Here is a 21,691-nt window from a genome sequence, read left to right as displayed (position 1 = left end):
GAGTGGGGGGCTGTGGCAGTAGCAGGGTGACCTAGTGAGGCTTAGGACTTGGGCAGAGGGCCAGGACTTGAGGTCGGAGACAAAGGAGTAGGGAAGTTTGTCCCCAGGCAGTGACTTTGGCCGTGGGTGGTTTTGGTACTTGAGGATGTCATCATGTTTTGTCCCAGGCACGTAGGGCCCTGCCCAGCTCCTCTCCCTGACCCTATTAAGGCTTGAGGACCTCTTCATGTATCTCCAGGGAAAGGAGCAGGGTCCTGGGAGCTGGGACCCAGTGAAGGGGGTACCTCCAGGACCCACCTGTTGCTGTCTGGTCCCTAGGAAGCTTACATTGCGGACCTGGATGCCAAAAGTGGGGCGAGCCTGAAGCTGACCTTGCTGAACCCCAAGGGGAGGATCTGGACCATGGTGGCTGGAGGCGGTGCATCGGTCGTGTACAGGTGACAGAGGGGCTGCTGACGGGAGGGCAACCAGGTCTGCCTGGAGTCACGCGTGTGTGATCTGGATCAAATTGCTTCACCTCGGAGTGGGGATGGGGATCTTCATTTCCTCCCCTTGGTGCACAGCAGAGACTCTGGGGAACGCCTGTCCTCTACGCTGTTTTCTGCAACTTTCTTGTTTACTTCCAAATGAGATTGCTTTTATTAGTTTTAATCTTTATAGTTAACGTTACATGCTTCATGCAGAGGTACAGTAAATACAGAGAAGCACCTAAAAGTAAACATTGCCTGGCTGTTTCCCCACCCCTCCTTCCCTCCTTCCAGCTGTTTTAATGCCTGTGTAAGTCTTCATACTTCCACACTTCATAGGAATGTTGAGCCCATATTCTATACCCTTTGCAATAATTGGTGGTTTTTCTCTTAAAGCACGGTAGGCATCTGCTCATTTCCAGGCGGTAATCTGCCGCGTTCCCTTCTGTGCCTGGCTCGGCCCTCCTCTGGCTGCAACCGTTTCACTTCTCTGTTGGGCAGCCTGGCAGGGAATCCTAGAATGCGTGGTTTTTCTTTGTGTCTGGAAGCGCCCCTTGTTCCCTTTACTTACCAGTGTCAACCCAGAGCCCCACGATGGCCTGGGGCTAGCAGAGCTCACTGCCAGGGAGAGCCTGATGCCGTGCACTTAACCTTCTGGTGTGACTTTTGTGGACCCTGGAGGGTCTGAGGCCCAAGGGATCGGTCCCATAGGCTGACCACAGGGCTCTGGGGCATCTGCGTGTCCTCCTCGGCACCAAGCTGCCACCCTCTGCCGCTCGAGTCAGAGCCAGCATTGACTTCTCTGTCTCCCTGGCAGTGATACCATCTGTGACCTAGGGGGTGTCAACGAGCTGGCAAACTACGGGGAATACTCGGGCGCCCCCAGTGAGCAGCAGACCTATGACTACGCCAAGACGATCCTCTCCCTCATGACCCGGGAGAAGCACCCAGATGGTGAGACACACATGCTCCTTCCCCAGGACGGCCCCTTGTGCTGCAGTGGGAACAGCTTTGGGCGAGGAGGCACTGAGGTGGTGGTCCTGGTGCTTGGCAGCCTGGGGTTAGTCATTCAGCTTCTGGACTTCTGTTTCTCCAAGTATACAGTGGGCAGTGTGGCTGTTGGACGGGGGAGCTCCAGGGAGGCAAGGAAGTGATGTGTACCTAGAGCCCTATGAGCAGGTGCGGGGGAGGAGGCAGCAGCGTGCTCTTACTGACTGCTGTAAGCTCAGATCTTAGTGGCCCACTTTTTTTTTTAGGTTTGTTTTTTTTAGTGGCCCACTTCTACATTTACTAATCTGGGCTGTGGGATTCCCGGCTTCCCTTTACCACCTGTCCAGTGTTTGTGGATTACGCATAGCAGGTCACCTTCCCTTAAGCCAGAAGAGATTCCCACCAGGGGTATCCGGAAACTAACCTGGGTTTCTGAGTGCCAACCAGGAATGATATAGAGGTTCGGTGAGTTTGGATTAACCACTGGCTCGAGGGCACAGGTGATGGAAAGCTGAGTCGGTTAAGACTGAATGGATGTCAGGGGAGGCCAGCCTGCTGCCCACCCCAGCTGGCCTCTGCACGGATACTTCCTAATGCTTGGGAGAACTCCCTCAGTTAGATTTCTGGTAAGATGTTCAAGTCTCCCTTTCTAATAACCCTTCTACTCCAAACACAGGCAAGATCCTCATCATTGGAGGCAGCATCGCAAACTTCACCAATGTGGCTGCCACGTTCAAGGTAATCGGCCACAGGGGACCGTGCAGTTTCTGGAGAATGTGGGTTTGGGGGAAGCCAGAAAGGGAGGTTTCCGTAAGCAGGGTTTGAGGCAGAAGCAGTTTCCCATGACTTACCCAGGTCAGTAGGGGCTCTCGTCCCAGGGTCCCTTGTTGGGGATGCAGAAGACACTGGGATAGATGCGGGTCTTTTCCAAAAGGTCAGAATGAGGAAAATGGTCCAGTGATCTGGGGCTGTTGTTCATCCAGCCAGGGCCTGTCAGCCTGGGTCCCTGTGCACAGGTCAGGGGCATCAGGGCACACAGTTCAGAGTGTGACTGCTGGTCAGGAAGGACGACAGCACTAACATGGATCGAGAGTCGTCCCCTTCTCAGCAACCACCTCAGGAGGCCATGTTTTGTTCCGTACTATCCGATGCTCAGTGAGGCTCCTCAGAAGAATGTGTCCCACCTGGTAGTTGAGCGTGTAAGTTTTGAGAATAATGAATAAATAAATGCCAGTCTTGCAAGTGACCTCTGAAAAAGTGGGGGACCAGGCCTTGTCAGTCTTGCCTAAAACAGGGTCTCCTTTATTGGCCCTGATTCAGCAAACGGACCTGAAGCAGGTGAATCTTGACGGCTTTGTGCTCACTTCTGAGCAACCCTGTAGTAAGCCGCAGAGTTGGTAGGCTGCTCAGGTCTGGAGCAGGACCTGGGTGTAGAGCTTCAGGTGGAATGCCTTGGGTGACAGACATCACACTCTGGGCTCCATAAACTAGCCTCCTGTCTGGAGAGACAGAACTCGTACGCACCTGTACCTTCTTCCAAATTGTTTCCAGAGTTGATACTCATTGCAAGGGCTGATCCCCGAAATTGCTGGAAGAGGTTTTAGTAGGACTTGGATGTTTAAGTGGATCATGTCCTGATAGCTCTGAGAACTCTTGCATTGGACCCTGGCCTCGATTTCCCCCCAGACTGCAATAGGAGATAACAAGGATGACGGGAGCCAGCATCCCGTGCATCGAGGGGTGTGACTCCCAGGCTCCTCAGCAGCGTTACCTCAGCAGCAGCACGAGTGCCCATGAATCCTAGGCCTTTCCGTTGCTTGTGGGTAGTCTCTTCCACACGTGTGAAATTCTTGACTGCTGGGCCCGCCATGCTTCTTCATGAGAAGCAGCCCTCCTTACCTACACCGTGGTATGTTTATCATGATTATAAATAATAATTGACTTAGGACTGCCTGTTTTTTAGTTACATGTCTGTCGGCCCTTCATGCTTTCAGGGCATCGTGAGAGCAATTCGAGATTACCAGGGCCCCCTGAAGGAGCATGAGGTCACCATCTTTGTCCGAAGAGGTGGCCCCAACTATCAGGAGGGCTTGCGAGTGATGGGAGAAGTCGGTAAGATTGGGCGGGGGGACCTTTTCTCTGCCTCCTTGGGCTTCCTGGAAGCGGGTCGGTCCTCAGACACTTGCTCATGCACCCCACTTCCTGGATATGCAGCTTGCTTCAGCTTCCAGTGTCTGTGCTCCTATGATGCGGAGCCCCCGACCTAAACTTCAGAATGGTTCATAAAGCATTGCCATTCAGCTGTTTGTTTAACAGATATTTGTGGAACACCTGCCCTGTGCCAGGCTCCGGGCAGAGCACGGGGGTTACAGCCGCACACGTGACAGACAGCAAGCCCTTGTGCTGCTGAGAACATTGACTGTCATGTCAGGTGGCACAAGGTGCCGCGAAAACAAACAAAGCCGAAGAAAGGGATAGCGTATGTGGGAGGGGACAGGCCTGGCTTTAATGGGGTGATCGGGGAATGATTCACCGAAAAGGTGACATTTGAGCAGTGAGCTGGAGGAGAGGAGGGAGCAGCTCGGCGGTGACCACGGTGGGAAGGGCAAGTTCCAAGGCCCCGAGTGGGAGTGTGCTGCTGTGCGGGACTGGCGGGCAGGGCCGAGGGAACAAAGGCGGGGTGTTGGCAGCAAGGCAGGGAGGCAGCGGGAGCCATGTGGGAGTGGTCCAGGTGCCGGGAGCACTTGGCCATGCCCCTGGGCTGGCAGCCTGTGGAAGACTTTGAGGGAGGGGCACACCTTGACTTCGGGTTGGAAGGGTTGTTTGGCTGCCAGGTGGACAGCAGGTTCAGAGGCGGGAGGGTGGAGATCTCTCAGACTGTGGGGGAGAGGAGAGAAAGGGCGGGTAACTGGTAGGACGGGAGAGCAGTGTCCCTCGCTGAGATGAGGGGCAAGAGGGTGGTGGCATCTGTTTTGGTTTCCTTTCTCCCTTCTGCATTTTGAGGATCTCCAGCAGGTTCATGAGACCTCACATTTAGAGCTCTCCAGAAGCTGGGGGCCTCCTCTCCGTCTGGACTAAGAGTATGTCTCCCTAAGTTGACCTCATGGAGCCTGAGACGTGAACTTGGTCACCAGCGGCTTTGGTCTTTAGTGCAGCCCCCATTGCTAAGAGCAGTTATGTGTGGGGCAGGGGTTCATGTGAGGTGTCAGAGAGGTGACAAGATGCTCTTGCTCAGGGCGCATGCCGTGCCCTTTGATTGGAAGGGCAAAAGCTTTCCATCCTCCCATCTTCCCAAATGCGGTGGTTTTGGCAAACAGTAGCCCACTTACATCAGTCGAAGGGGTGCTAGTCCTCGTTTTCACCTACAACTGAGGTCCTGCTGTGGGGACAGCCGTTGGGTACAGCACAGTGAATGTTCGTCACAGTTGGGCCACTGAACTCAGAGACATTAAACAAGTAAACGATTACTAAAAGAAGATGCTGTTCGATAGGTGTGCGTACAGTGAGGCGGCCAGGGGCTGGGGGGAGGAGGCCAGGGAAGGCCTTCCATGGGAGGTGGCACTCAGGCTGAGCCGGGTGACGGGAGGGCTTTGTGCAAAGGGAGAAGGGCCAGAGCCCCGAGAAAGTGAGCCCAGGAGCTCAGGAACAGAGGCAGGCCAGGCAGATATCGAGGTCAGGGGATTGGAGGGCCAGGGTCCAGCGGCCAGCAGGACAGCGCAGACCCTAATTATGCTCGCGGCCGCTTCAGGGTATCAGGAAAGCTCCTTCTTGCTCTTCTTATCAGCAGGTGGTCTTTACAAAGAGTTGCTTGGTGGTGAAAATAGGGCAATTGGTCTGTCTTGTGCAGAAAAAAGCACTAGATGCCGGGCAGGGGCCTTTGCAGAGTCCTGTGGACTTGGGTACTTACTTGAAGACTTGAATGGTGGATTCTTTTCTTTCCCTCACAGGGAAGACCACTGGGATCCCCATCCATGTCTTTGGCACTGAGACTCACATGACGGCCATTGTGGGCATGGCCCTAGGCCACCGCCCCATCCCCAACCAGCCACCCACAGCCGCTCACACTGCAAATTTCCTCCTCAATGCCAGTGGGAGTACATCGGTAGGTGCCCCCGTCCTCCACCTTAAAGCATCTTTGTGTCATCTTTGCCTCCCCCTCATACCTACCCCCATCCAGAGCACAGTGCCCCTGCTCTGTCCCTGGCCATCTGGGGGCACTGGGGAAAGACAGGTTGGTTTCTGTATGTTTGCCAATTTTTTTTCTGCCCAGTCAAGGTAGTATAATGGAAAGACCAGGGGTTTTTATTACTTTAGTTTAGTTTTTAAAGTAAACTCTGTGCCCAGCATGGGGCTTGAATTCACAACTCCAAGATCAAGAGTCGCACGTTCCACTGACTAAGCCAGCGAGGTGCCCCTGGACCAGGGGGTTTAAAATCAGACCAGCGTTCAAATCCTGTTGAGAGCAGGACGTTGGCAGGTGTCATGCCCTCGGAGCCTCAGTTTGCTCATCTGTGATAATGAGACAATACTAATTCCTATCTCAAGAGGGTTGTTAGAATAATACTTTTGGAAGCACTTTGTAGAGGATAGTTCTGTACATGGTGGTTCTTGTTACCCGATTTCCTTGGGCCTTAAGGAACCAAAGCTTAAGGACCAATAGCTCTTTTTCCCAGTTGTTACCTGCGGCTCTTACGCTGTCTCCTTGTCCCACTCCAGACTCCAGCCCCCAGCAGGACGGCATCTTTTTCTGAGTCCAGGGCCGATGAGGTGGCACCCGCAAAGAAAGCCAAGCCTGCCATGCCACAAGGTAACTGCCAGCAGGTTCAGGCTCCCTCCCCCTGCCCCCCGCCCCCCATTCTCCTTGCCCTGTCTAGGCCCTCCTGGGGCACTGGAACAGGGTTTGGGCTTTGCTATGAGAGTGGGTGTGGCACATGGGCCAAAATGGACATGAGGACATGAAGACTCAGGCCTTCCCAAGCCTTCCCCTGTCTCTCCTGGCACTGAGGACCCACGCTGCGCCTGAGTCACCCCGCTCCCTACTATCTTCTCTTCTACCCCCTTACTTCCCGCGGGGGCCTGTGAGCTGGGCAGGGAAACTGGAGAGACAGGGCGACAGAAATACCCAGAGGTGGCAAGATCTCCCAGACTCTGCTTCTCAGTGGAGAGCACGAGCCTTAGAGCTGGGACGGCAGAGCGAGCGCCCACATGCCCATCCCACCTCCTGGGGCTCTTCTGAAGACCCCCCTTCCTGTGAGCACACCATAAGAGCACACATCAGTAACCAGCCCATCTGCATTTCGCCTCCCCTGTCTGTCCGTCCTCTGGTTCATCAGACGCGACCCCTGCCAGTCAGCCCTTGCAGCCAGCGTGAGGTGTACTAGGCCTTGGTCAGCACGGGGCTGCTGCAGCCTCTTCCTGGTACAGACCGCGTGCGCTTGAGGCATTTTGTGAAATAGTTCTACAGGCTCTAGGCCCTTGAGATTGTAAGCTGTTCCCCTGCAGTCCCCCAAACCAGCAGCTTTGTCTACAGCACAGTGACAGGTCCAGCCCACAGTGACCTAATCATCTCACTGTGCTTCATGGGGACAGACACGGGATTGGCATTACGAGGGTGGGATCTGGCCAGCTGCCCCTCCACAAAGCCTGGGGGCCTGTGGTGTTCAGCACCCCTTCCAAGCCTTCTTGCCTCTCCCGCCCCCTCTCTGGCCTTTTGGCCCTTTGCCCTTTCTTGCTTCTGCACTGCTGATCAGTGCTCTCTTCTCTTTTGTTGGCTTCACTCCTGTCTGTTGTGGAATAGATGAGAGACAGTGAGGGCATCAGCCCTACGAGGCTTGTCCTTGGGACCCTTCCCTCTTCCCACCCTCTCCCTCCAAAGCCTCCAGCCACCAGCAGGTGACTCAGCTGCCTTGGTCATTTTCTTTGACAGATTCAGTCCCAAGTCCAAGACCCCTGCAAGGTAGGATGCCCCCACCCCGCCCCAGCTCTGTGTGTGGCTTTGTTAGCAGGTTATAGTCTTCCGTGTGCTTTGTTTCCCCCCAAGTCCTAGTCTTCGCCCTCCCTCGCTTTCCCACCCTTGCTTAGTCGCTCCCACCCCCACTCAGCGCTCCCCTGGCCAGCTGTCTCTGGCTCTGCCCTCCGGACAGGACAGAACAGGGTAGGGAGCGTGGGAGTAAGAGCCAGGCCCACAGCCTTGGAGAGTGGAGTGGTGTTTGCTGAGGAGGGAGGAGCGTCCTGGGAAGGAGGGAGCCATGGAAGCTAAAGGCGGAGGGGCAGCGCAGGGGCGAGGAGGGCAACCTCAGGCTTCTGGGATTCTCATCTGGGTCTCAAGGTCTCTTCTTACCTTCCCACCTGGCCTCACCACTGCCTCCTGCATCCCTGAGCTCTCAGTGCCAGCAGCGGGTTCAGACTTCTCTGGGTTTTGGGTGGAAGACAGGCTAGACAAGTCAAGGAGAGAGGTAGAAGCCCAGTTGGATGTGCAGTAAATCTGAAGAGGGGATCTGGGCCTTGGGGTAGGAGGTCATTGCTTACGAGGGGCATTTGCCGTGCTCACTCACACGTTCACGCAAACACTGTCCCTTCAAAGCATCAGGGCTTCCACTTAACTTTTTGACATTCACAGCTGTGGGAGATTTTTCCTGGGCAAGGGGAAACTTCAGGTGTTGACCTTTGATCCCTTGCTAAGGGGAGGGGAAGGGGCAACTAGGCTAGGATCAGATATCCCCCTAGGAAGGCCAGGGATGCAGCCCTCTCACTATGTGCCTTTAATCCCTATGTTTCCTGTCTCTGGAAAGATCCTTTGTTACCTGAAAGACCAGAGCTGAGGCCGAGCCCTGTGCCAAAAGAACAGGGGTCTACCCCAGTTCTGAGAGCTCTTCCACCCAAGGGCTGGGGTCTCTTACTATTAGTCCCTGAGCCAGCAGAGCAGCCTGGTGGGGGTGTTAGTTAGCCCCTGCCGCTGGTGGGCTGAGGATGACAACCTTGGGCTTTGCCATCTCTGCACTCAAGCAGGAGCACGCTTGAGTTCTGCCCCTTTCATGCTGGATGTGTGCCTGGGCTTGGAGAGATTCCAGGCTTTTCTGTACTCTCTCGGGTAGACAGATGCATGTTTGTGTGCTTGCTCACACTCTGACTTGGGGGGTGTGTGGGTTCCCCCAAGGGTGGGGCGAGGCCGGGCCCTTCTGGCTTGTATCCTGCCCTCCTCCCTTGTACAGTTGAGCTGCATCGTAATTTAGTATATAATCTGGCCCTGATGCTAGATGACAGAATCTCCGTCATCTGTCAGCTCTGAGCTTCAGGTTCCGGGGCCTGGGAAGTGAGGGTACTGGATTAGGTGGCCGTCTTTGTTCGGTGAGCTCATGTCTCATGAGAACCCAGATGGATCTGGTGACAGCAAGTCCCAGGTATTTGGAACAGCAGGAGACTTCTGGTATGAGAAGCTTACAGCTGAGAGGGAAGAAGCAAGCCTATGTAGGGATGAGAACCCTGCATGCCTTGGGAGAGTGATCTCAGATTTATTTTATCAGACCTTAAACCTGATTAGCCAAGCCTGCACTAGCACACTAGGTTAATTAAGACCAGATGGCCCCTGAGCTCGGTGCCTGGTTCTCCCCGGGGGAGCTGAGAGTCTCCCCAGGGGCTACTTTCCTCCAGTGACTTGTCGTCCAGTGACTTGCAGAGAATGGGAGGGACAGGTCACCTGTCTGCAGGGTGGTGAAGGGGCCTTTCCCTTCAGGCCTTGCAAGCACTTCTGACAGCTCTTCTCCCCGCTTCTTTTGCCTCTCACTCTTCTGCCCCCTGGAGAATTGCCCGAGAGCCTTGTTCTGAGCAGGAGAGGGCCACCTGCTAGAGGGAGGCGGACAGGAGGGAGGGGACGGCACAGAGAATGTTAGGGGGATGCCACGAAGCCAATGTGCTCCGACCAGAACCTCAGGTAGAAATAAGGCTGCAGCCAGCCTCTTCTTTGGACCTACACTGACCTAGAATCCTGAGGATTCGGATCTTGGCCTAAGTGTGGGAATTTCCCCACCCCCCACCCCCCCATGTGGGAATGTCCAGATTTAGAGGTGATAATTGTTGGGTTGTTTGAAATCGTGTGGCCACCAGAATTGGGAGAGCTTGATGTTTTTTTCTCAGCGTCTTTAAAAATAATCGATCAAGCCTTCATTTGCATGTAAGCAAAATGCTGATTACATGCCTGTCCTGTGAGGCGGAGCAGTTCCTCCTGTAGGGATTCTCCGCCTGTGGGTCTTTTCTCTGCACGGGAGTCCTTTCTGTGTTCATTGCTAGCTCTTTACCAGCTAGGCAGATCCTCTTAGCTCTCTTTGCTCTGCCACCTCTTTGCAAAGAAACCAGGGCACCTCTTCTCCCAGCTCTCAGAGTCCCAGCCTCTTGACGTCCCTTTGCCATGCTGATGAGCCCTTCTCCCCGGACTGGGTGTGGAGGGGTGCGGCAGCCCCTACCTGTCTCCCAGGAGTGTGTGTTCTGGGTGCACTCGCTGTGTCTTTGCCCACCAGGAAAGAGTGCCACCCTCTTCAGCTGCCATACCAAGGCCATCGTGTGGGGCATGCAGACCCGGGCCGTGCAGGGCATGCTGGACTTCGACTATGTCTGCTCCCGAGACGAGCCCTCGGTGGCCGCCATGGTGTACCCTTTCACGTGAGTCCCACCACGGCGGGAAGCAAGAGATGGCTGCCAAGTGGGATTTCCTCATCTCCTCTCCCTAAGACAGACCCAGGGGAGCCAGCAAGATTATCCCCTTTGCTGGGGGAGCATCTGCCATCCCAGACTGGGGGCGATCCATATTCCTAGGGGATCTGTTTCCCACATGTGGGACCCTGTCTCTCCACCTTCTAGATGAAGCTCCTCCCGTTGGCTTCCCCCTCCCCAGCCCTGACAATTTGGGGGTATCCTGACCCGTCTTCCTCCTCTCTCAGTGGGGACCACAAGCAGAAGTTTTACTGGGGTCACAAGGAGATCCTGATCCCTGTCTTCAAGAACATGGCTGATGCCATGAAGAAACACCCAGAAGTAGACGTGCTGATCAACTTTGCCTCTCTCCGCTCAGCTTATGACAGTACCATTGAGACCATGAATTATGCGCAGGTAGATCAGTGGGCACAGGGGTGGGGAAGCAGGGAAAGCTCCCGAATGGTGTCTTCTGGCACCGTGGAAAAAGGACTTGGCGCTCAGGACTGGCCGGTGGTGTGGGAGAAAGTGGTTGGATATGCTTGATCTTTAGAAGATAGTGTGGTAACTGAGGGCAAGCAGGCTGGACAGGGCTGCTTACCTAGGCTAACAGAGAGTCCGTTCAGGATCATCTGCCCCCCACCAGGTCCCCCCTGTGCTGCTAAGACCGGCTTTCACAACAGAATCAAAAGCAATTTCTTATTATAAAATTATTACATGTTTATTGTAGAGAAAATTTAAATACTATTAAATAAAAAGAAAAAAAATGAATACCTCAGTCAATTCCAGTTTCCCAGAAATATGGTTGCCAACATTTGAATAGATCCTCCTCTGTTCCTTTTTCTGGATTTGAACATGTGGAATAATACTATACGTGACTGTTTTGTAGTCCATTTTCTTCAGTTACTCTTTCCACATCCGTAAATACTCATTGGCAAACATCAGTTTAGCTTTTTCAGGTCTTGTGGTGAGCATCTTAGATGAACATTTGCATATGTTCTTAATTATTTCCCCAGCATAAATGTCTGGAAGTCAGACTGCTGCATCAGAATGTGCAGATTTAGGGGCGCCTAGGTGGCTCAGTCATTAAGTGTCTGCCTTCGGCTCAGGTCATGATCCCAGGGTCCTGGGATCGAGCCCCACATCGGGCTCCCTGCTCAGTGGGAAGCCTACTTCTCCCTCTTCCACTCCCCCTGCTTGTGTTCTCTCTCTCGCTGTGTCTCTCTCTGTCAAATAAATAAAATCTTAAAAAAAAAAAAAAGAATGTGCAGATTTGAAAGCCTTTGATCTCCAGGTGCCCTCCAGAAAAGTTGTAAGGACAGAAACTCCATCAGTGATTCAGGAATGCCTGCTTCCTTGTACCCTGGCCAACACTGAATGTTTGCGTTTTAAAAACATGTATTTGGGGCATCTGGGTGGCTCACTCGGTTAAGCATCTGACTCTTGATTTCTGCTCAGGTCATGATCTCAGGGTCGTGAGATGGAGCCCTGAGTTGGGCTCTGCATTGGGGTAGAGCCTGCTTAAGATTCTCTCTCCCTCTCCTTGTGCCTCCACCCCTGCTCCCACACACGCACTCTCTAAGAAAAACAAGCATGTATTTGACAAGTGATAGGTGTTCTATTTAATTAGCATATTTTTTAAGATTTATATTTATTAGGGAGAGAGTGCACATGCGCATGCACACACAGGTGGGAGGAGGGGGCAGAGGAAGAGGAAGAAGCAGATTCCCTGCTGAGCAAGGAGCCCATCGCAGGGCTTGCTCCCAGGACCCTGGGATCACAACCTGAGCTGAAGGCAGATGCTTAACCTGCTGAGCCAGCCAGGCGTCCCTAATCTGCATATCTTTGATTATTAACTAAGGTTAGCTTTTTAAAAAAAAGATTTTATTTACTTATTAGAGAGAGAGAACATGAGCATGGGGGAGTGGGAGAAGGAGAAGCAGGCTCCCTGCTGAGCAGAGAGCCCAATGAGGGGCTCGATCCTGGGACCCCGGGATCATGACCTGAGCTGAAGGCAGACGCTTAACCGACTGAGCCACCCAGGCGCCCCTAAGATGAGCTTTTAAAAACATTTATTGACCATTTATATTTTGTGACTTGCTCTCCCTTCCTTTTTTTTTTTTTCCTGTTGAGTGTTTGTGTTTTTTGTTACTGATTTGTATGAGTCTTTATAGATTAAGATATTGATTCTTCTGTTCACAATTATCGTCTGATCCCAGACTGGCTTAGTTCAGTGTACGACTGGAGGATGTAAACTTGTTTTGCCATCTCAGTGAAGCAAAAACAAAAGCACACCTGCTGAAAATAAGCTGCTTTTTTATTTTAGAGCGAAGTTTAGCAAACTATAGCCTAAGGGTCAAACCTAGCCCACTGTCTGGTTCTCAAATAAAGTTTTGTTGGAACACAGCCATGCTGTGTTCATTTACGTATTGTCCATGGCTGCCTTCATGCTACAGAGGCAAAGTTTAGTAGTTACTGCAGAGACCACATGACCAAAAAAGGCAGAAAAAGTTTGTTGGCCCCTGTTCTAGAGCCAGAGAGAGATGGTTCGCGATCTTTCCTGCCCACCCCCACTCCTTCTGGCTTTCTCCCCCAGCCCACTCTCTGGTCTGAGTGTAAGCAGCTCATTTGTGTCCCTTACTGACCCTGGGACATAGAGTCAGAGACTCAGAGGACACAGTGGAAAAAGCCATAGATACCTGCTTTATGAATAGGCACTAGGACAGGTGGGGAACAGGTGGGTCTGAGTCTTGTGGGTTTTTGGTTGGGAGAGAATATAGCCACTCTTGATGGTAGTGGGTTTTCAGAAACATTTGCTCCTGCTTGGTTCCTGAGTTACTGTGGTGTTAACCAATGGAGATTGGCTTTGGATGTCTACACCTCTCTTTTTGGGAGAGGGTTGGAGTGGTCAGGCTAGTGACAGAGGCCTATGGGAAGAAAGGGTTGCATACTGATAACTTGGTTAACTGCATACTTGGTTCTTAGAGCCTGGAAGGGGGCATGGAAGGTGGGTCCCATTAAGGGCGCCACCCCGTTGCTTCATCTGAGACACAAAGTTAACAGGAAGGACTGTCCTTTAGATCCGGACCATCGCCATCATAGCTGAAGGCATCCCTGAGGCCCTCACAAGGAAGCTGATCAAGAAGGCGGACCAGAAGGGAGTGACCATCATTGGACCTGCCACTGTGAGTGTCCTTTCCGGAAAGCCTTTTAAGTTCAAGGCTATCTTTCGAAGTTCTGGGCCCACAGAAAGCAAACTTGTTGACTCTTCGGTTTCCCTCTTGGGTTGAAAAGATTTGGAGAGTACCCATTGAAAGTCAGTTTATATCCAGTTACTTTAAAGGGCTCTCGCCCCAGTCCCTATCACCTTTATAGTTTTAGGGGGCTAACGAAGATTTTTTGTGTGTTTGCCCACCTTCATACAACCATAGCATAGTCTTTGATTATTCCTTTAACCATGAACTGAAGAAGAATCTACTTACAGGTTTTATTTGCCCAAAGGCCTTCACATAGAAAGAAATTGCCGTGGGACTATTTTGTTGTTGTTCTTCCTTAGTCGTTGCATTAAAAAGTTGTCTGACGGTCAGATTTTCTTTCATCTCTGAGGCAGAGGGTGATGTTGAGCAGAGGTGTACACCTGTATTTTACACTTTTCCTGGGTGCTGTCGCCCTTTTAAAGCGGAGGAGGTGACTTAATCCTGAGTATACAAATCTGAATCTGCAGTAGTAAGCCATGTTTTACAAGCAGGGTTCTCTTTTTTCTTGTGTAATGGCTCTTGAGGGAGAGATGAGATTCTTCCTAAGCCGGAAACCCAGTGTGCAGGTGTTCGCTCTCTCGGACCATTTCCTTCCCATCCTGACCAGCCAGCGGGGGGTTGAGCAGGTCGCACCGGGCCTCATGATTCCACTGAGCCCTGTGGTCAGTCAGGAGCTTACACTTCCTTCCTGACTGCTGTTTGTGCCCTCACAGGTTGGAGGCATCAAGCCCGGGTGCTTTAAGATTGGGAATACAGGTGGGATGCTGGACAACATCCTGGCCTCCAAGCTCTACCGCCCTGGCAGCGTGGCCTACGTCTCGCGCTCTGGGGGCATGTCCAACGAGCTCAACAACATCATCTCTCGGACCACAGACGGCGTCTACGAGGGCGTGGCCATTGGCGGGGACAGGTGATCGGCTGGGCCGAGGCGGGTCTCCCATGCTGGGGAGTGGTGGGCTAGGAGAAGGGGGGCGCTGGGTCCTCCAATCTCTGCTCGCTGCTGCCGAGTGAAGTCCATAAAACGGCATTTCTACTCTGTCTCAGGACTGACATCAGCATGAACTCAGAAAAAAAAAAAAAAAAAACAGGAAAAGATGTTTTTCAAAGGTGTTTAGGCTTTGGGGGTAATTCTGTTCCTTGTCTGAGTTGTGGCCATAGGGAGGCAGCAGAGCGGAGCGGTTGGTAGGACTAATTCTGAAATCAGAGCAAGGGGCTCAAATCCCAGTTTCTCTGTTGACCAGGGAAGTGTCCTGGGCAGATCACTTACCCTCCGCAGACCTCCATCATCCTTATAGATCAAATGGGTAGAATAATAGCAGCCACCTCATGGGGTTGTTTCGAAGATTAAGTGAGGGTAATATTTATAGAAGGTGGCTAATACAGGGCCTAGCACTTGACTCAGCAGGTGTTAACTGTAGTCTGTAATAGTGAAAGGAAGAATTGTTTCTCTACTCTCTACCATGACCTCACTGACCCTTCTGGCTACCAGATTTTGGGATTTTTTTTCCTGTGCCAGGCAGTTCTCCAATTCTCTGCTGGGCGTCCTGCAATGCATTTCAATTCTGACAGTATCTACCTGGAGTTCGTACCAGATCCCACAGGTGAAGGGCTCAGCCTCATAAAATGCCAACTGCAAGTCCAGGTTTCCGATACTCCTGACCAGCTGACTGTACACTGGGGGTCTCCACACCTCCCTTCTTGGGTTTGGTAATTTGCTAGAATGGCTTGCAGAACCCAGGAACAACCAGAGGAAAAAAACACATATGGCAAGTTACGGGGAGCAGTGAATGGAGCTTCTGTGCCCTCTGTGGGCATGCTACCCTCCCAGCGCCTTGGTGTGCTCACCAACCCAGAAGCTCTCCAAACCCCTTTCTTTAGGGATTTTTTATGGAGACTTCATCATGTAGGCATGATTGATTATTAATTCAATCTCTGGCCTTTCTCCCCTCCCCAAAGGATGGTGAGTAGGGCTGAAAATTCCAAGCCTCTGATCATGGCTTGGTTTTCTAGTGACCAGCCCGCATCCAGGAGCTCTGCAGGCGCCCACCAAGAGTTGCCTCATGAGAATAAAAGACACCCTTGTCACCTAGGAAATCCCAAGGGTTTTAGGAGCTCTGCGTCAGGAACTGGAGACAGAGACCAAATCTTTATTTCTTCTTATTTCACAGATAGTATACTCATTGTTTTTGTTAGTGGGAATGGTAATCAGTAGAGTATTATTTTAGAGTAATGCCTACCACCTAATGCCATAATACACATTAGCCATTGCTGTTTATTATTACATCTCCTGCTCTTTGCCTCAACCAAAAGCTGTTGGGTGAGTGAGGCACCTTGTCCATCTCCTGGCTCTCCAGTATCATGTCAGATGGACTTCCTGAGTGAGGAAGATCTCTCACCAGGTCTTTGAGGCTACGGCCTGGGGGACCCTCGTCCCTGGTGTTCCCTGACGACGGGCTCCAGCTCAAATAAGTCTGGGCAGTTAAACTGTCCCCTTGTGATGTACAATGCTCTCAGAGATCTGCAGAGAAGCATCCTTGGCCTTAAACAATCCTTTAGTAAACTCATGTGACAGGAGAAAGTAAAAAAATACAGGGGACCCTTGAACAACACGGGTTTGAACTGCACGGGTCCACTAATATGCAGATTTTTTTCAATAAATACACCACGGTACTGTAAATGTATTTTCCTTATGGCTTTGTTAATCACATTCTCTTTTCTCTAGCCTTACTTTAGTGTAGGAACATAGTGTATAATGCGTATAACATACAAAATATGTGTTAATCGACTACTGATGTTATCAGCAAGGCTCTGGTCAACAGTAGGCTATTAGTAGTTAAGTTTTTGGGGAGTCATAGTTATACTTGGATTTTCTTTTCCTTTTTTTCTTTTATTTTTTTTTTTAAAGATTGTATTTATTTTTTGACAGAGAGCGAGAGAGGGAACACAAGCAGGAGGAGTGGGAGAGGGAGAAGCAGGCTTTCTACTGAGCAGGGAGCCCGATGCGGGGCTCAGTCCCAGGACCCCGGGATCATGACCTGAGCCAAAGGCAGATGCCCAATTGACTGAGCCGCCCAGGCGCCCCTGTCTACTTGGGTTTTCGACTGCATGTGGTGGGGATTGATGTTCCCAAACATCACGTCATTCAGGGACCAACTATGTGTACAGGCCTATATAGAGATGCAGCCATAGCCTGCCAATCCTGGGACATGAGTTGGCACGCTGTATTATGTATTGCTGTGTTAAAAGAAAAAAAAGTCACGCAAACCAGGTGGTTTCAAACTATAATAGAACATGGCCCATCCACAGGCTGGCAGGGGGCTTTCTTGTGGGCTTTTCCACAGGCTGCTCAGTGTCGTCAGGACGTAGTGACCAGCATCCCCCAGAGTGAGCAATTCAAGAGAGAGTGCGAGACAGAAGCTGTTTTCTCTATAACCCTGCCACGGAAGCCATTGTCAGAGAATCACTTCTGCCACATTTTGTTTATTAGAAACTAATCATCAAGTCTGATTCATACGCAAGAGAGGCATGAGGTTCCACCTTGTTAAAAGAATTTGCAGCCGTATTTTAAAACCACCACACATGTGCTCTGTAAGCATCTCTTACTGCCAAGCAAACCTCCCCTTTCCTCCTTCCCTTCCCTTGTGCTTCATTTATTACCCACCCCCAACACTTGAGGCATCTCTGGGCCCTCACGAGAAGCCTCACGTGTTCCTGGTAGCTTCCTACACCCGTACCTGCACCTCCCCAGGCCTGCTGATCCCATGTGTTCTCTCTGCTGTCACCAGGTACCCTGGCTCAACATTTATGGATCATGTGCTACGTTACCAGGATACTCCAGGAGTGAAAATGATTGTGGTTCTTGGAGAGGTGAGTTTTGTTTTGTTTTGTTTTTTTAATTTTATTTTTCTGACTCTAAAAGTAATGTGGGAGCTCCATTAAAAAAAAAAAAATGCATGCATTTTGGTTATATATAACTTAATGTGACAGTCCCTGGTAATCCTGCTCCCTCCACTCTGGGACATAAAGGCCATCACCGTCAACACTGTCATGTTTGTTCCTGAAAAACTTCTTGCCTCTTGGTGGCACAAGACATTTTAGTACCAATAAAGAAGAAGCTTTTGGCTGACCTTGGTCTCTTGGGCAGTGCGTAGCTGGAGTAAGAAGTGCACTTTTTCAGTTTGGAAGAGTCCTTTAACCCCATTCCTTGCTTGTGCCCCTGAGCAGGTGTGATCCAAAATCATCTTATACCCTTAGATCAGGGAGGGGGAGTCCCGGGGACTCCGGAGGATACCCACTCCCCCGTTACAATTCTTCCTTGCATCCAGTCTCAGTCTTACAGGCTATTTGGCCAAAGCCCATGTGTCTTCATTTTCTAGCCAAGTTGTAAGTCAGGACCCCTGGTGGCTGTGACCCCTGCCTGATTTGGGGCAGATTTTCCTGCTGCAGTGCTTCCCACAGCAACTCGGGACGGGTTCCCCTAACCTGTGGGCTTTTTCTCGTTCCCTGTTCCTTGGCAGATAGGGGGCACTGAGGAATATAAGATCTGCCGGGGCATCAAGGAGGGCCGCATCACCAAGCCCGTGGTCTGCTGGTGCATCGGGACCTGTGCCACCATGTTCTCCTCTGAGGTATAGCCGGGGCGGGTCACTCCTGGACAGGGAGGCCAAAGGGGGCATTCAAGGTGAACCATGTGGTCATCTTGTTAAGCAGCTCGTTCCTCCGATGAACATTTATTACTTGCTGGGTTACTGCGAGGTCCAGCCAGGGCCCTGCTTTCTAGGAGGTTAAGTCCACTGGAGGGTGGGGGGCAGTCATCAGCAGGCGAGTCCCTGCTTGGAGTCGGCACAGTTCTGTCTGGAGGAGTTGAGATGGCTCCGCAGGGACGGTGAGGCTTGCACTGCATCTAAGGGATGAGAAAGGGGTTTGCTTCCCGAAAGGGAGGCTGAGAAGGGAGAGGACACACAGGTGCAGAGCTGGGGAGGGGCATGGGGAGGGGCTGTAGAAGAAAGCCAGGTTTGTTGTGGATGTGAAGGTGCCCAGAGGCCTGCAGTGAGCGCAGCACTCTCTTCTCTTTCTGGCTGGGCACCCATCATCACCCCAAGGATGGGACAGGTCCTCACAGTGTTTTATTTTTGTCTTTCAATTAAATTTTTTTTTAAGATTTTATTTATTTGACAGACAGAGACAGTGAGAGAGGGAACACAAGCAGGGGGAGAGGGAGAGGGAGAAGCAGGCTTCCTGCTGAGCAGGGAACCCAATGTGGGGCTCAATCCCAGGACCCTGGGACCATGACCCGAGCCAAAGGCAGACGCTTAATGACTGAGCCACCCAGGCGCCCCTAATTTTTTAAAACATTATGAAATTTCAAGCATACGCAAATGTAGAGTACAATGACTGCCCAGCTAATAAGTGATTTTTGATTTCTTAATTAGGTCACATGACCTTGCAGAACTTTCTGCCCTATAGAGGAGGTAATAAAGGTATGCAACAAAATCTCCACCTGTTGGCAAGCAGAGACAGCTCCTCAGGAAAACAGAATTAAGAACTGAGCAATGGGAGTAGAAACTGGAGGTATTTGTATAGGTGACATTTTTCAGAACTATGTTCCACAAAACACTGGTCCTATAGCCGTGGTCCTCAAAACAAAACAAAAACCAAAGCAAACAGAACGGGGAGCTTCTGTAAATTATGAACATGGAACATAATCTATTTCCCTTTTAAAATTTTGGTTTTGGGGGGTGCCTGGGTGGTTCAGTCAGTTAAGCATCTGACTCTTGATCTCAGCTCAGGTCATGATCTCAGGGTCATGGGATTGAGTCCCCGTGTCGGGCTCCACACTGCTCAGTATGGAGTCTGCTTGTCCCTCTCTTTCTCCTTCTCCTCCTTCTCTCTCTCTCTCTCTAAAATAAATAAATAAAATCTTTAATTTTTTTGGTTTTAGTTTTGAGGAATCTCAGAGTTAAAGAGACTTGTTTAACTTCCTTGAACCCAGCATTGTCCATTTATTTGAGTACAGAATCTCTTCTCCTTCCCACCCCTTCCACCCATGCAGATTCGGTCCTATAAAGAACGCATTGGGAGCCTGCATGTTAAAGCATGTGTTTTCCAGCATCGCTAACCAGAGCAGCGGTTCCTGACCTTTCCCACACTTGAGGCCCCTTTTGTTATATGTAGTGGGTAAGAACATAGGGAGAGGTCACATTGCCTGGGTTCAGATGCTACCACATGCTACCTGTGTAGCCTTGGGCAAGTTACGTTACCCCTCCAGCGTTCTGTTTCCTTTCTCACTGGAAGCAGCCGTAGCAACTGAAAGATGAAATGAGTCAAGTGCGCAGAAAAGTGCCTGAATGTAGTGTTAATCAAACAGGTTAGATGTTGGTGTGATTATCCACCTCACCCCGCCCTGATCGGGATTTTGAACCACATCTCATTTGGTAACCTCATTTTCCCTGTTGCGTGGTCAAAGACACAGTTACCGTGTAGCTCTTCCCATGGGTTTTCTCTTTCCTGATGTTCCCTTCCCATAGCCAGTCACCCCTGTGCCATTGGATTTAGAGTTTATCTTACTGCATGCTCAGGTGGAAGGGGGCAGGTGCTAGTCGGCTCCAGATGATAGTTGCCATGTGGGAATATAGACCTACAGACAACTCGACTTTTTATCTTTTTAAACAAATCTAAATTTATTTACATTTATTTACAAAAAGGGGGGAGAGACAGAGGGAGAGAGAGAATCTCAAGCATACTCCACACTGAGCGCAGAGCCCTACGTGGGGCTCCATCTCACAACCCTGAGATTATGACCTGAGCTGAAATCAGGAGTCGGTCGCCCAACCAACTGAGACACCTACAATCTGACTTTTTTTTAAAGACTTTATTTATTTATTTGACAGAGAGAGACAGAGAGAGCACAAGCAGGGGGAGCAGCAGGCAGAAGGAGAGGGAGAAGCAGGATCCCCGCGGAGCAGGGAGACCGATGCGGGGCTTGATCCCAGGACCCTGGGATCATGACGCGAGCCGAAGGCAGATGCCTAACGACTGAGCCACCCAGGCGCCCCGTGACTTTTTTTTTTTTTTAAGATTTTATTTATTTGAGAGAGAGAAAGAGCAAGAGCATACACAAACTAGGGAAGAGGCAGATGGAGGGAGAAGCAGACTCCCCGCTGAGCAGGGAGCCCAACTCAGGGCTCGATCCCAGGACTCTGGGATCATGACCTGAGCCGAAGGCAGTCGGTTAGGCATCTGGCTCTTGGTTTCGGCTCAGGTCATGATCTCAGGCTCCTGGGATTGAGTCCCACATCAGGCTCCACACTTAGCAGGGGGTCTGCTTCGGGATTTCTCTCCCTCTGCCCCTCCCCCCTGCTCATGTGTGCTTTTTCTCTGTCTCTCAGATAAATAAATAAATCTTTAATAAATAAATAAAAAAAAAAGACGCTAGGAATTTGTATTTTTACATGACATTTTTTTTTTTAAGGTTTTATTTATTCATTTGAGACAGAGAGATAGAGAGAGAGCATGAGCAGGGGAAGAAGCAGAAGTAGGCTCCCTGCTGAGCCAGGAGCCCGATGTGGGGCTCAATCCCAGGACCCTTGGGATCATGACCTGAGCCGAAGGCAGATGCTTAACCATCTGAGCCACCCAGGCGCCCCTACATGAGATTTTGTACCTATTTTATAAAAAGCATGTGCAGGACAATCAGATCCCATCTGTGAGGTCAGCTTAGCCTAAGTTTGCCAGCGTGTAATTTCACTTCTCACAGTGGCTCACAACTACCTGCTGTTCTCCATCCCGCCCCCACCCCCGACGGTGGCGCAGGGGGATGGGCCGCCAGGCTTTGTGCCCTGGCTTCAGCACACAGCAGCTGTGTGACCTCCGGTAAGCTCCTGAACTTCTCAGTGCTTCGGTCTCTTCTTCTTTAAGCTGAGAGTCATTCGGCATACCTATTGAGTGAGGCTGTGTGAGGCTTGAATGAAGTGATAAACATTGAGCGTTTAGCAGGGTCCAGCCTGTAATGGGTACCAACATTCCCAGGAGCCTTTGTTCTCTCCCTCCGGGGATTAACAAGCCCGGTAAAGCCTCTCCCCTTTGCCTTCCAGGTGCAGTTTGGCCATGCCGGAGCTTGTGCCAACCAGGCTTCTGAAACTGCAGTAGCCAAGAACCAGGCTTTGAAGGAGGCAGGAGTGTTTGTGCCCCCGAGCTTTGATGAACTGGGAGAAATCATCCAGTAAGTGGACCGTGGGGAGGATGCCAGCCTCCCACTCCCTTTCCAGGTCCCCCGTGAGGATTGCAGCCTCT

General features: G+C 51.2%; 1 protein-coding gene across 2 annotated transcripts in view; it reads left to right on the top strand.

Moving 5' to 3' along the window:
* Positions 1-21,691, top strand: part of ACLY (ATP citrate lyase) — a 41,754-nt gene that overhangs the window by 11,478 nt on the left and 8,585 nt on the right. Inside the window, exons 8-21 of one of the 2 annotated variants that reach the window (XM_036069147.2) lie at positions 319-437; positions 1,285-1,421; positions 2,134-2,195; positions 3,452-3,569; positions 5,405-5,559; positions 6,174-6,264; positions 7,384-7,413; positions 9,971-10,112; positions 10,391-10,559; positions 13,223-13,327; positions 14,113-14,309; positions 17,185-17,266; positions 17,917-18,027; positions 21,493-21,620. In XM_036069147.2, the coding sequence (XP_035925040.1) occupies positions 319-437; positions 1,285-1,421; positions 2,134-2,195; positions 3,452-3,569; positions 5,405-5,559; positions 6,174-6,264; positions 7,384-7,413; positions 9,971-10,112; positions 10,391-10,559; positions 13,223-13,327; positions 14,113-14,309; positions 17,185-17,266; positions 17,917-18,027; positions 21,493-21,620 (1,646 nt within the window). The remainder of the gene's footprint in view (positions 1-318; positions 438-1,284; positions 1,422-2,133; positions 2,196-3,451; positions 3,570-5,404; positions 5,560-6,173; positions 6,265-7,383; positions 7,414-9,970; positions 10,113-10,390; positions 10,560-13,222; positions 13,328-14,112; positions 14,310-17,184; positions 17,267-17,916; positions 18,028-21,492; positions 21,621-21,691) is intronic. The other variant, XM_036069148.2, reaches the window with a different exon arrangement.

The sequence above is a fragment of the Halichoerus grypus genome, chromosome 2 (genome assembly GCF_964656455.1).
Source record: "Halichoerus grypus chromosome 2, mHalGry1.hap1.1, whole genome shotgun sequence".
Lineage (NCBI taxonomy): Eukaryota > Metazoa > Chordata > Mammalia > Carnivora > Phocidae > Halichoerus > Halichoerus grypus.
This window is presented reverse-complemented; position numbering and strand designations above follow the sequence as displayed.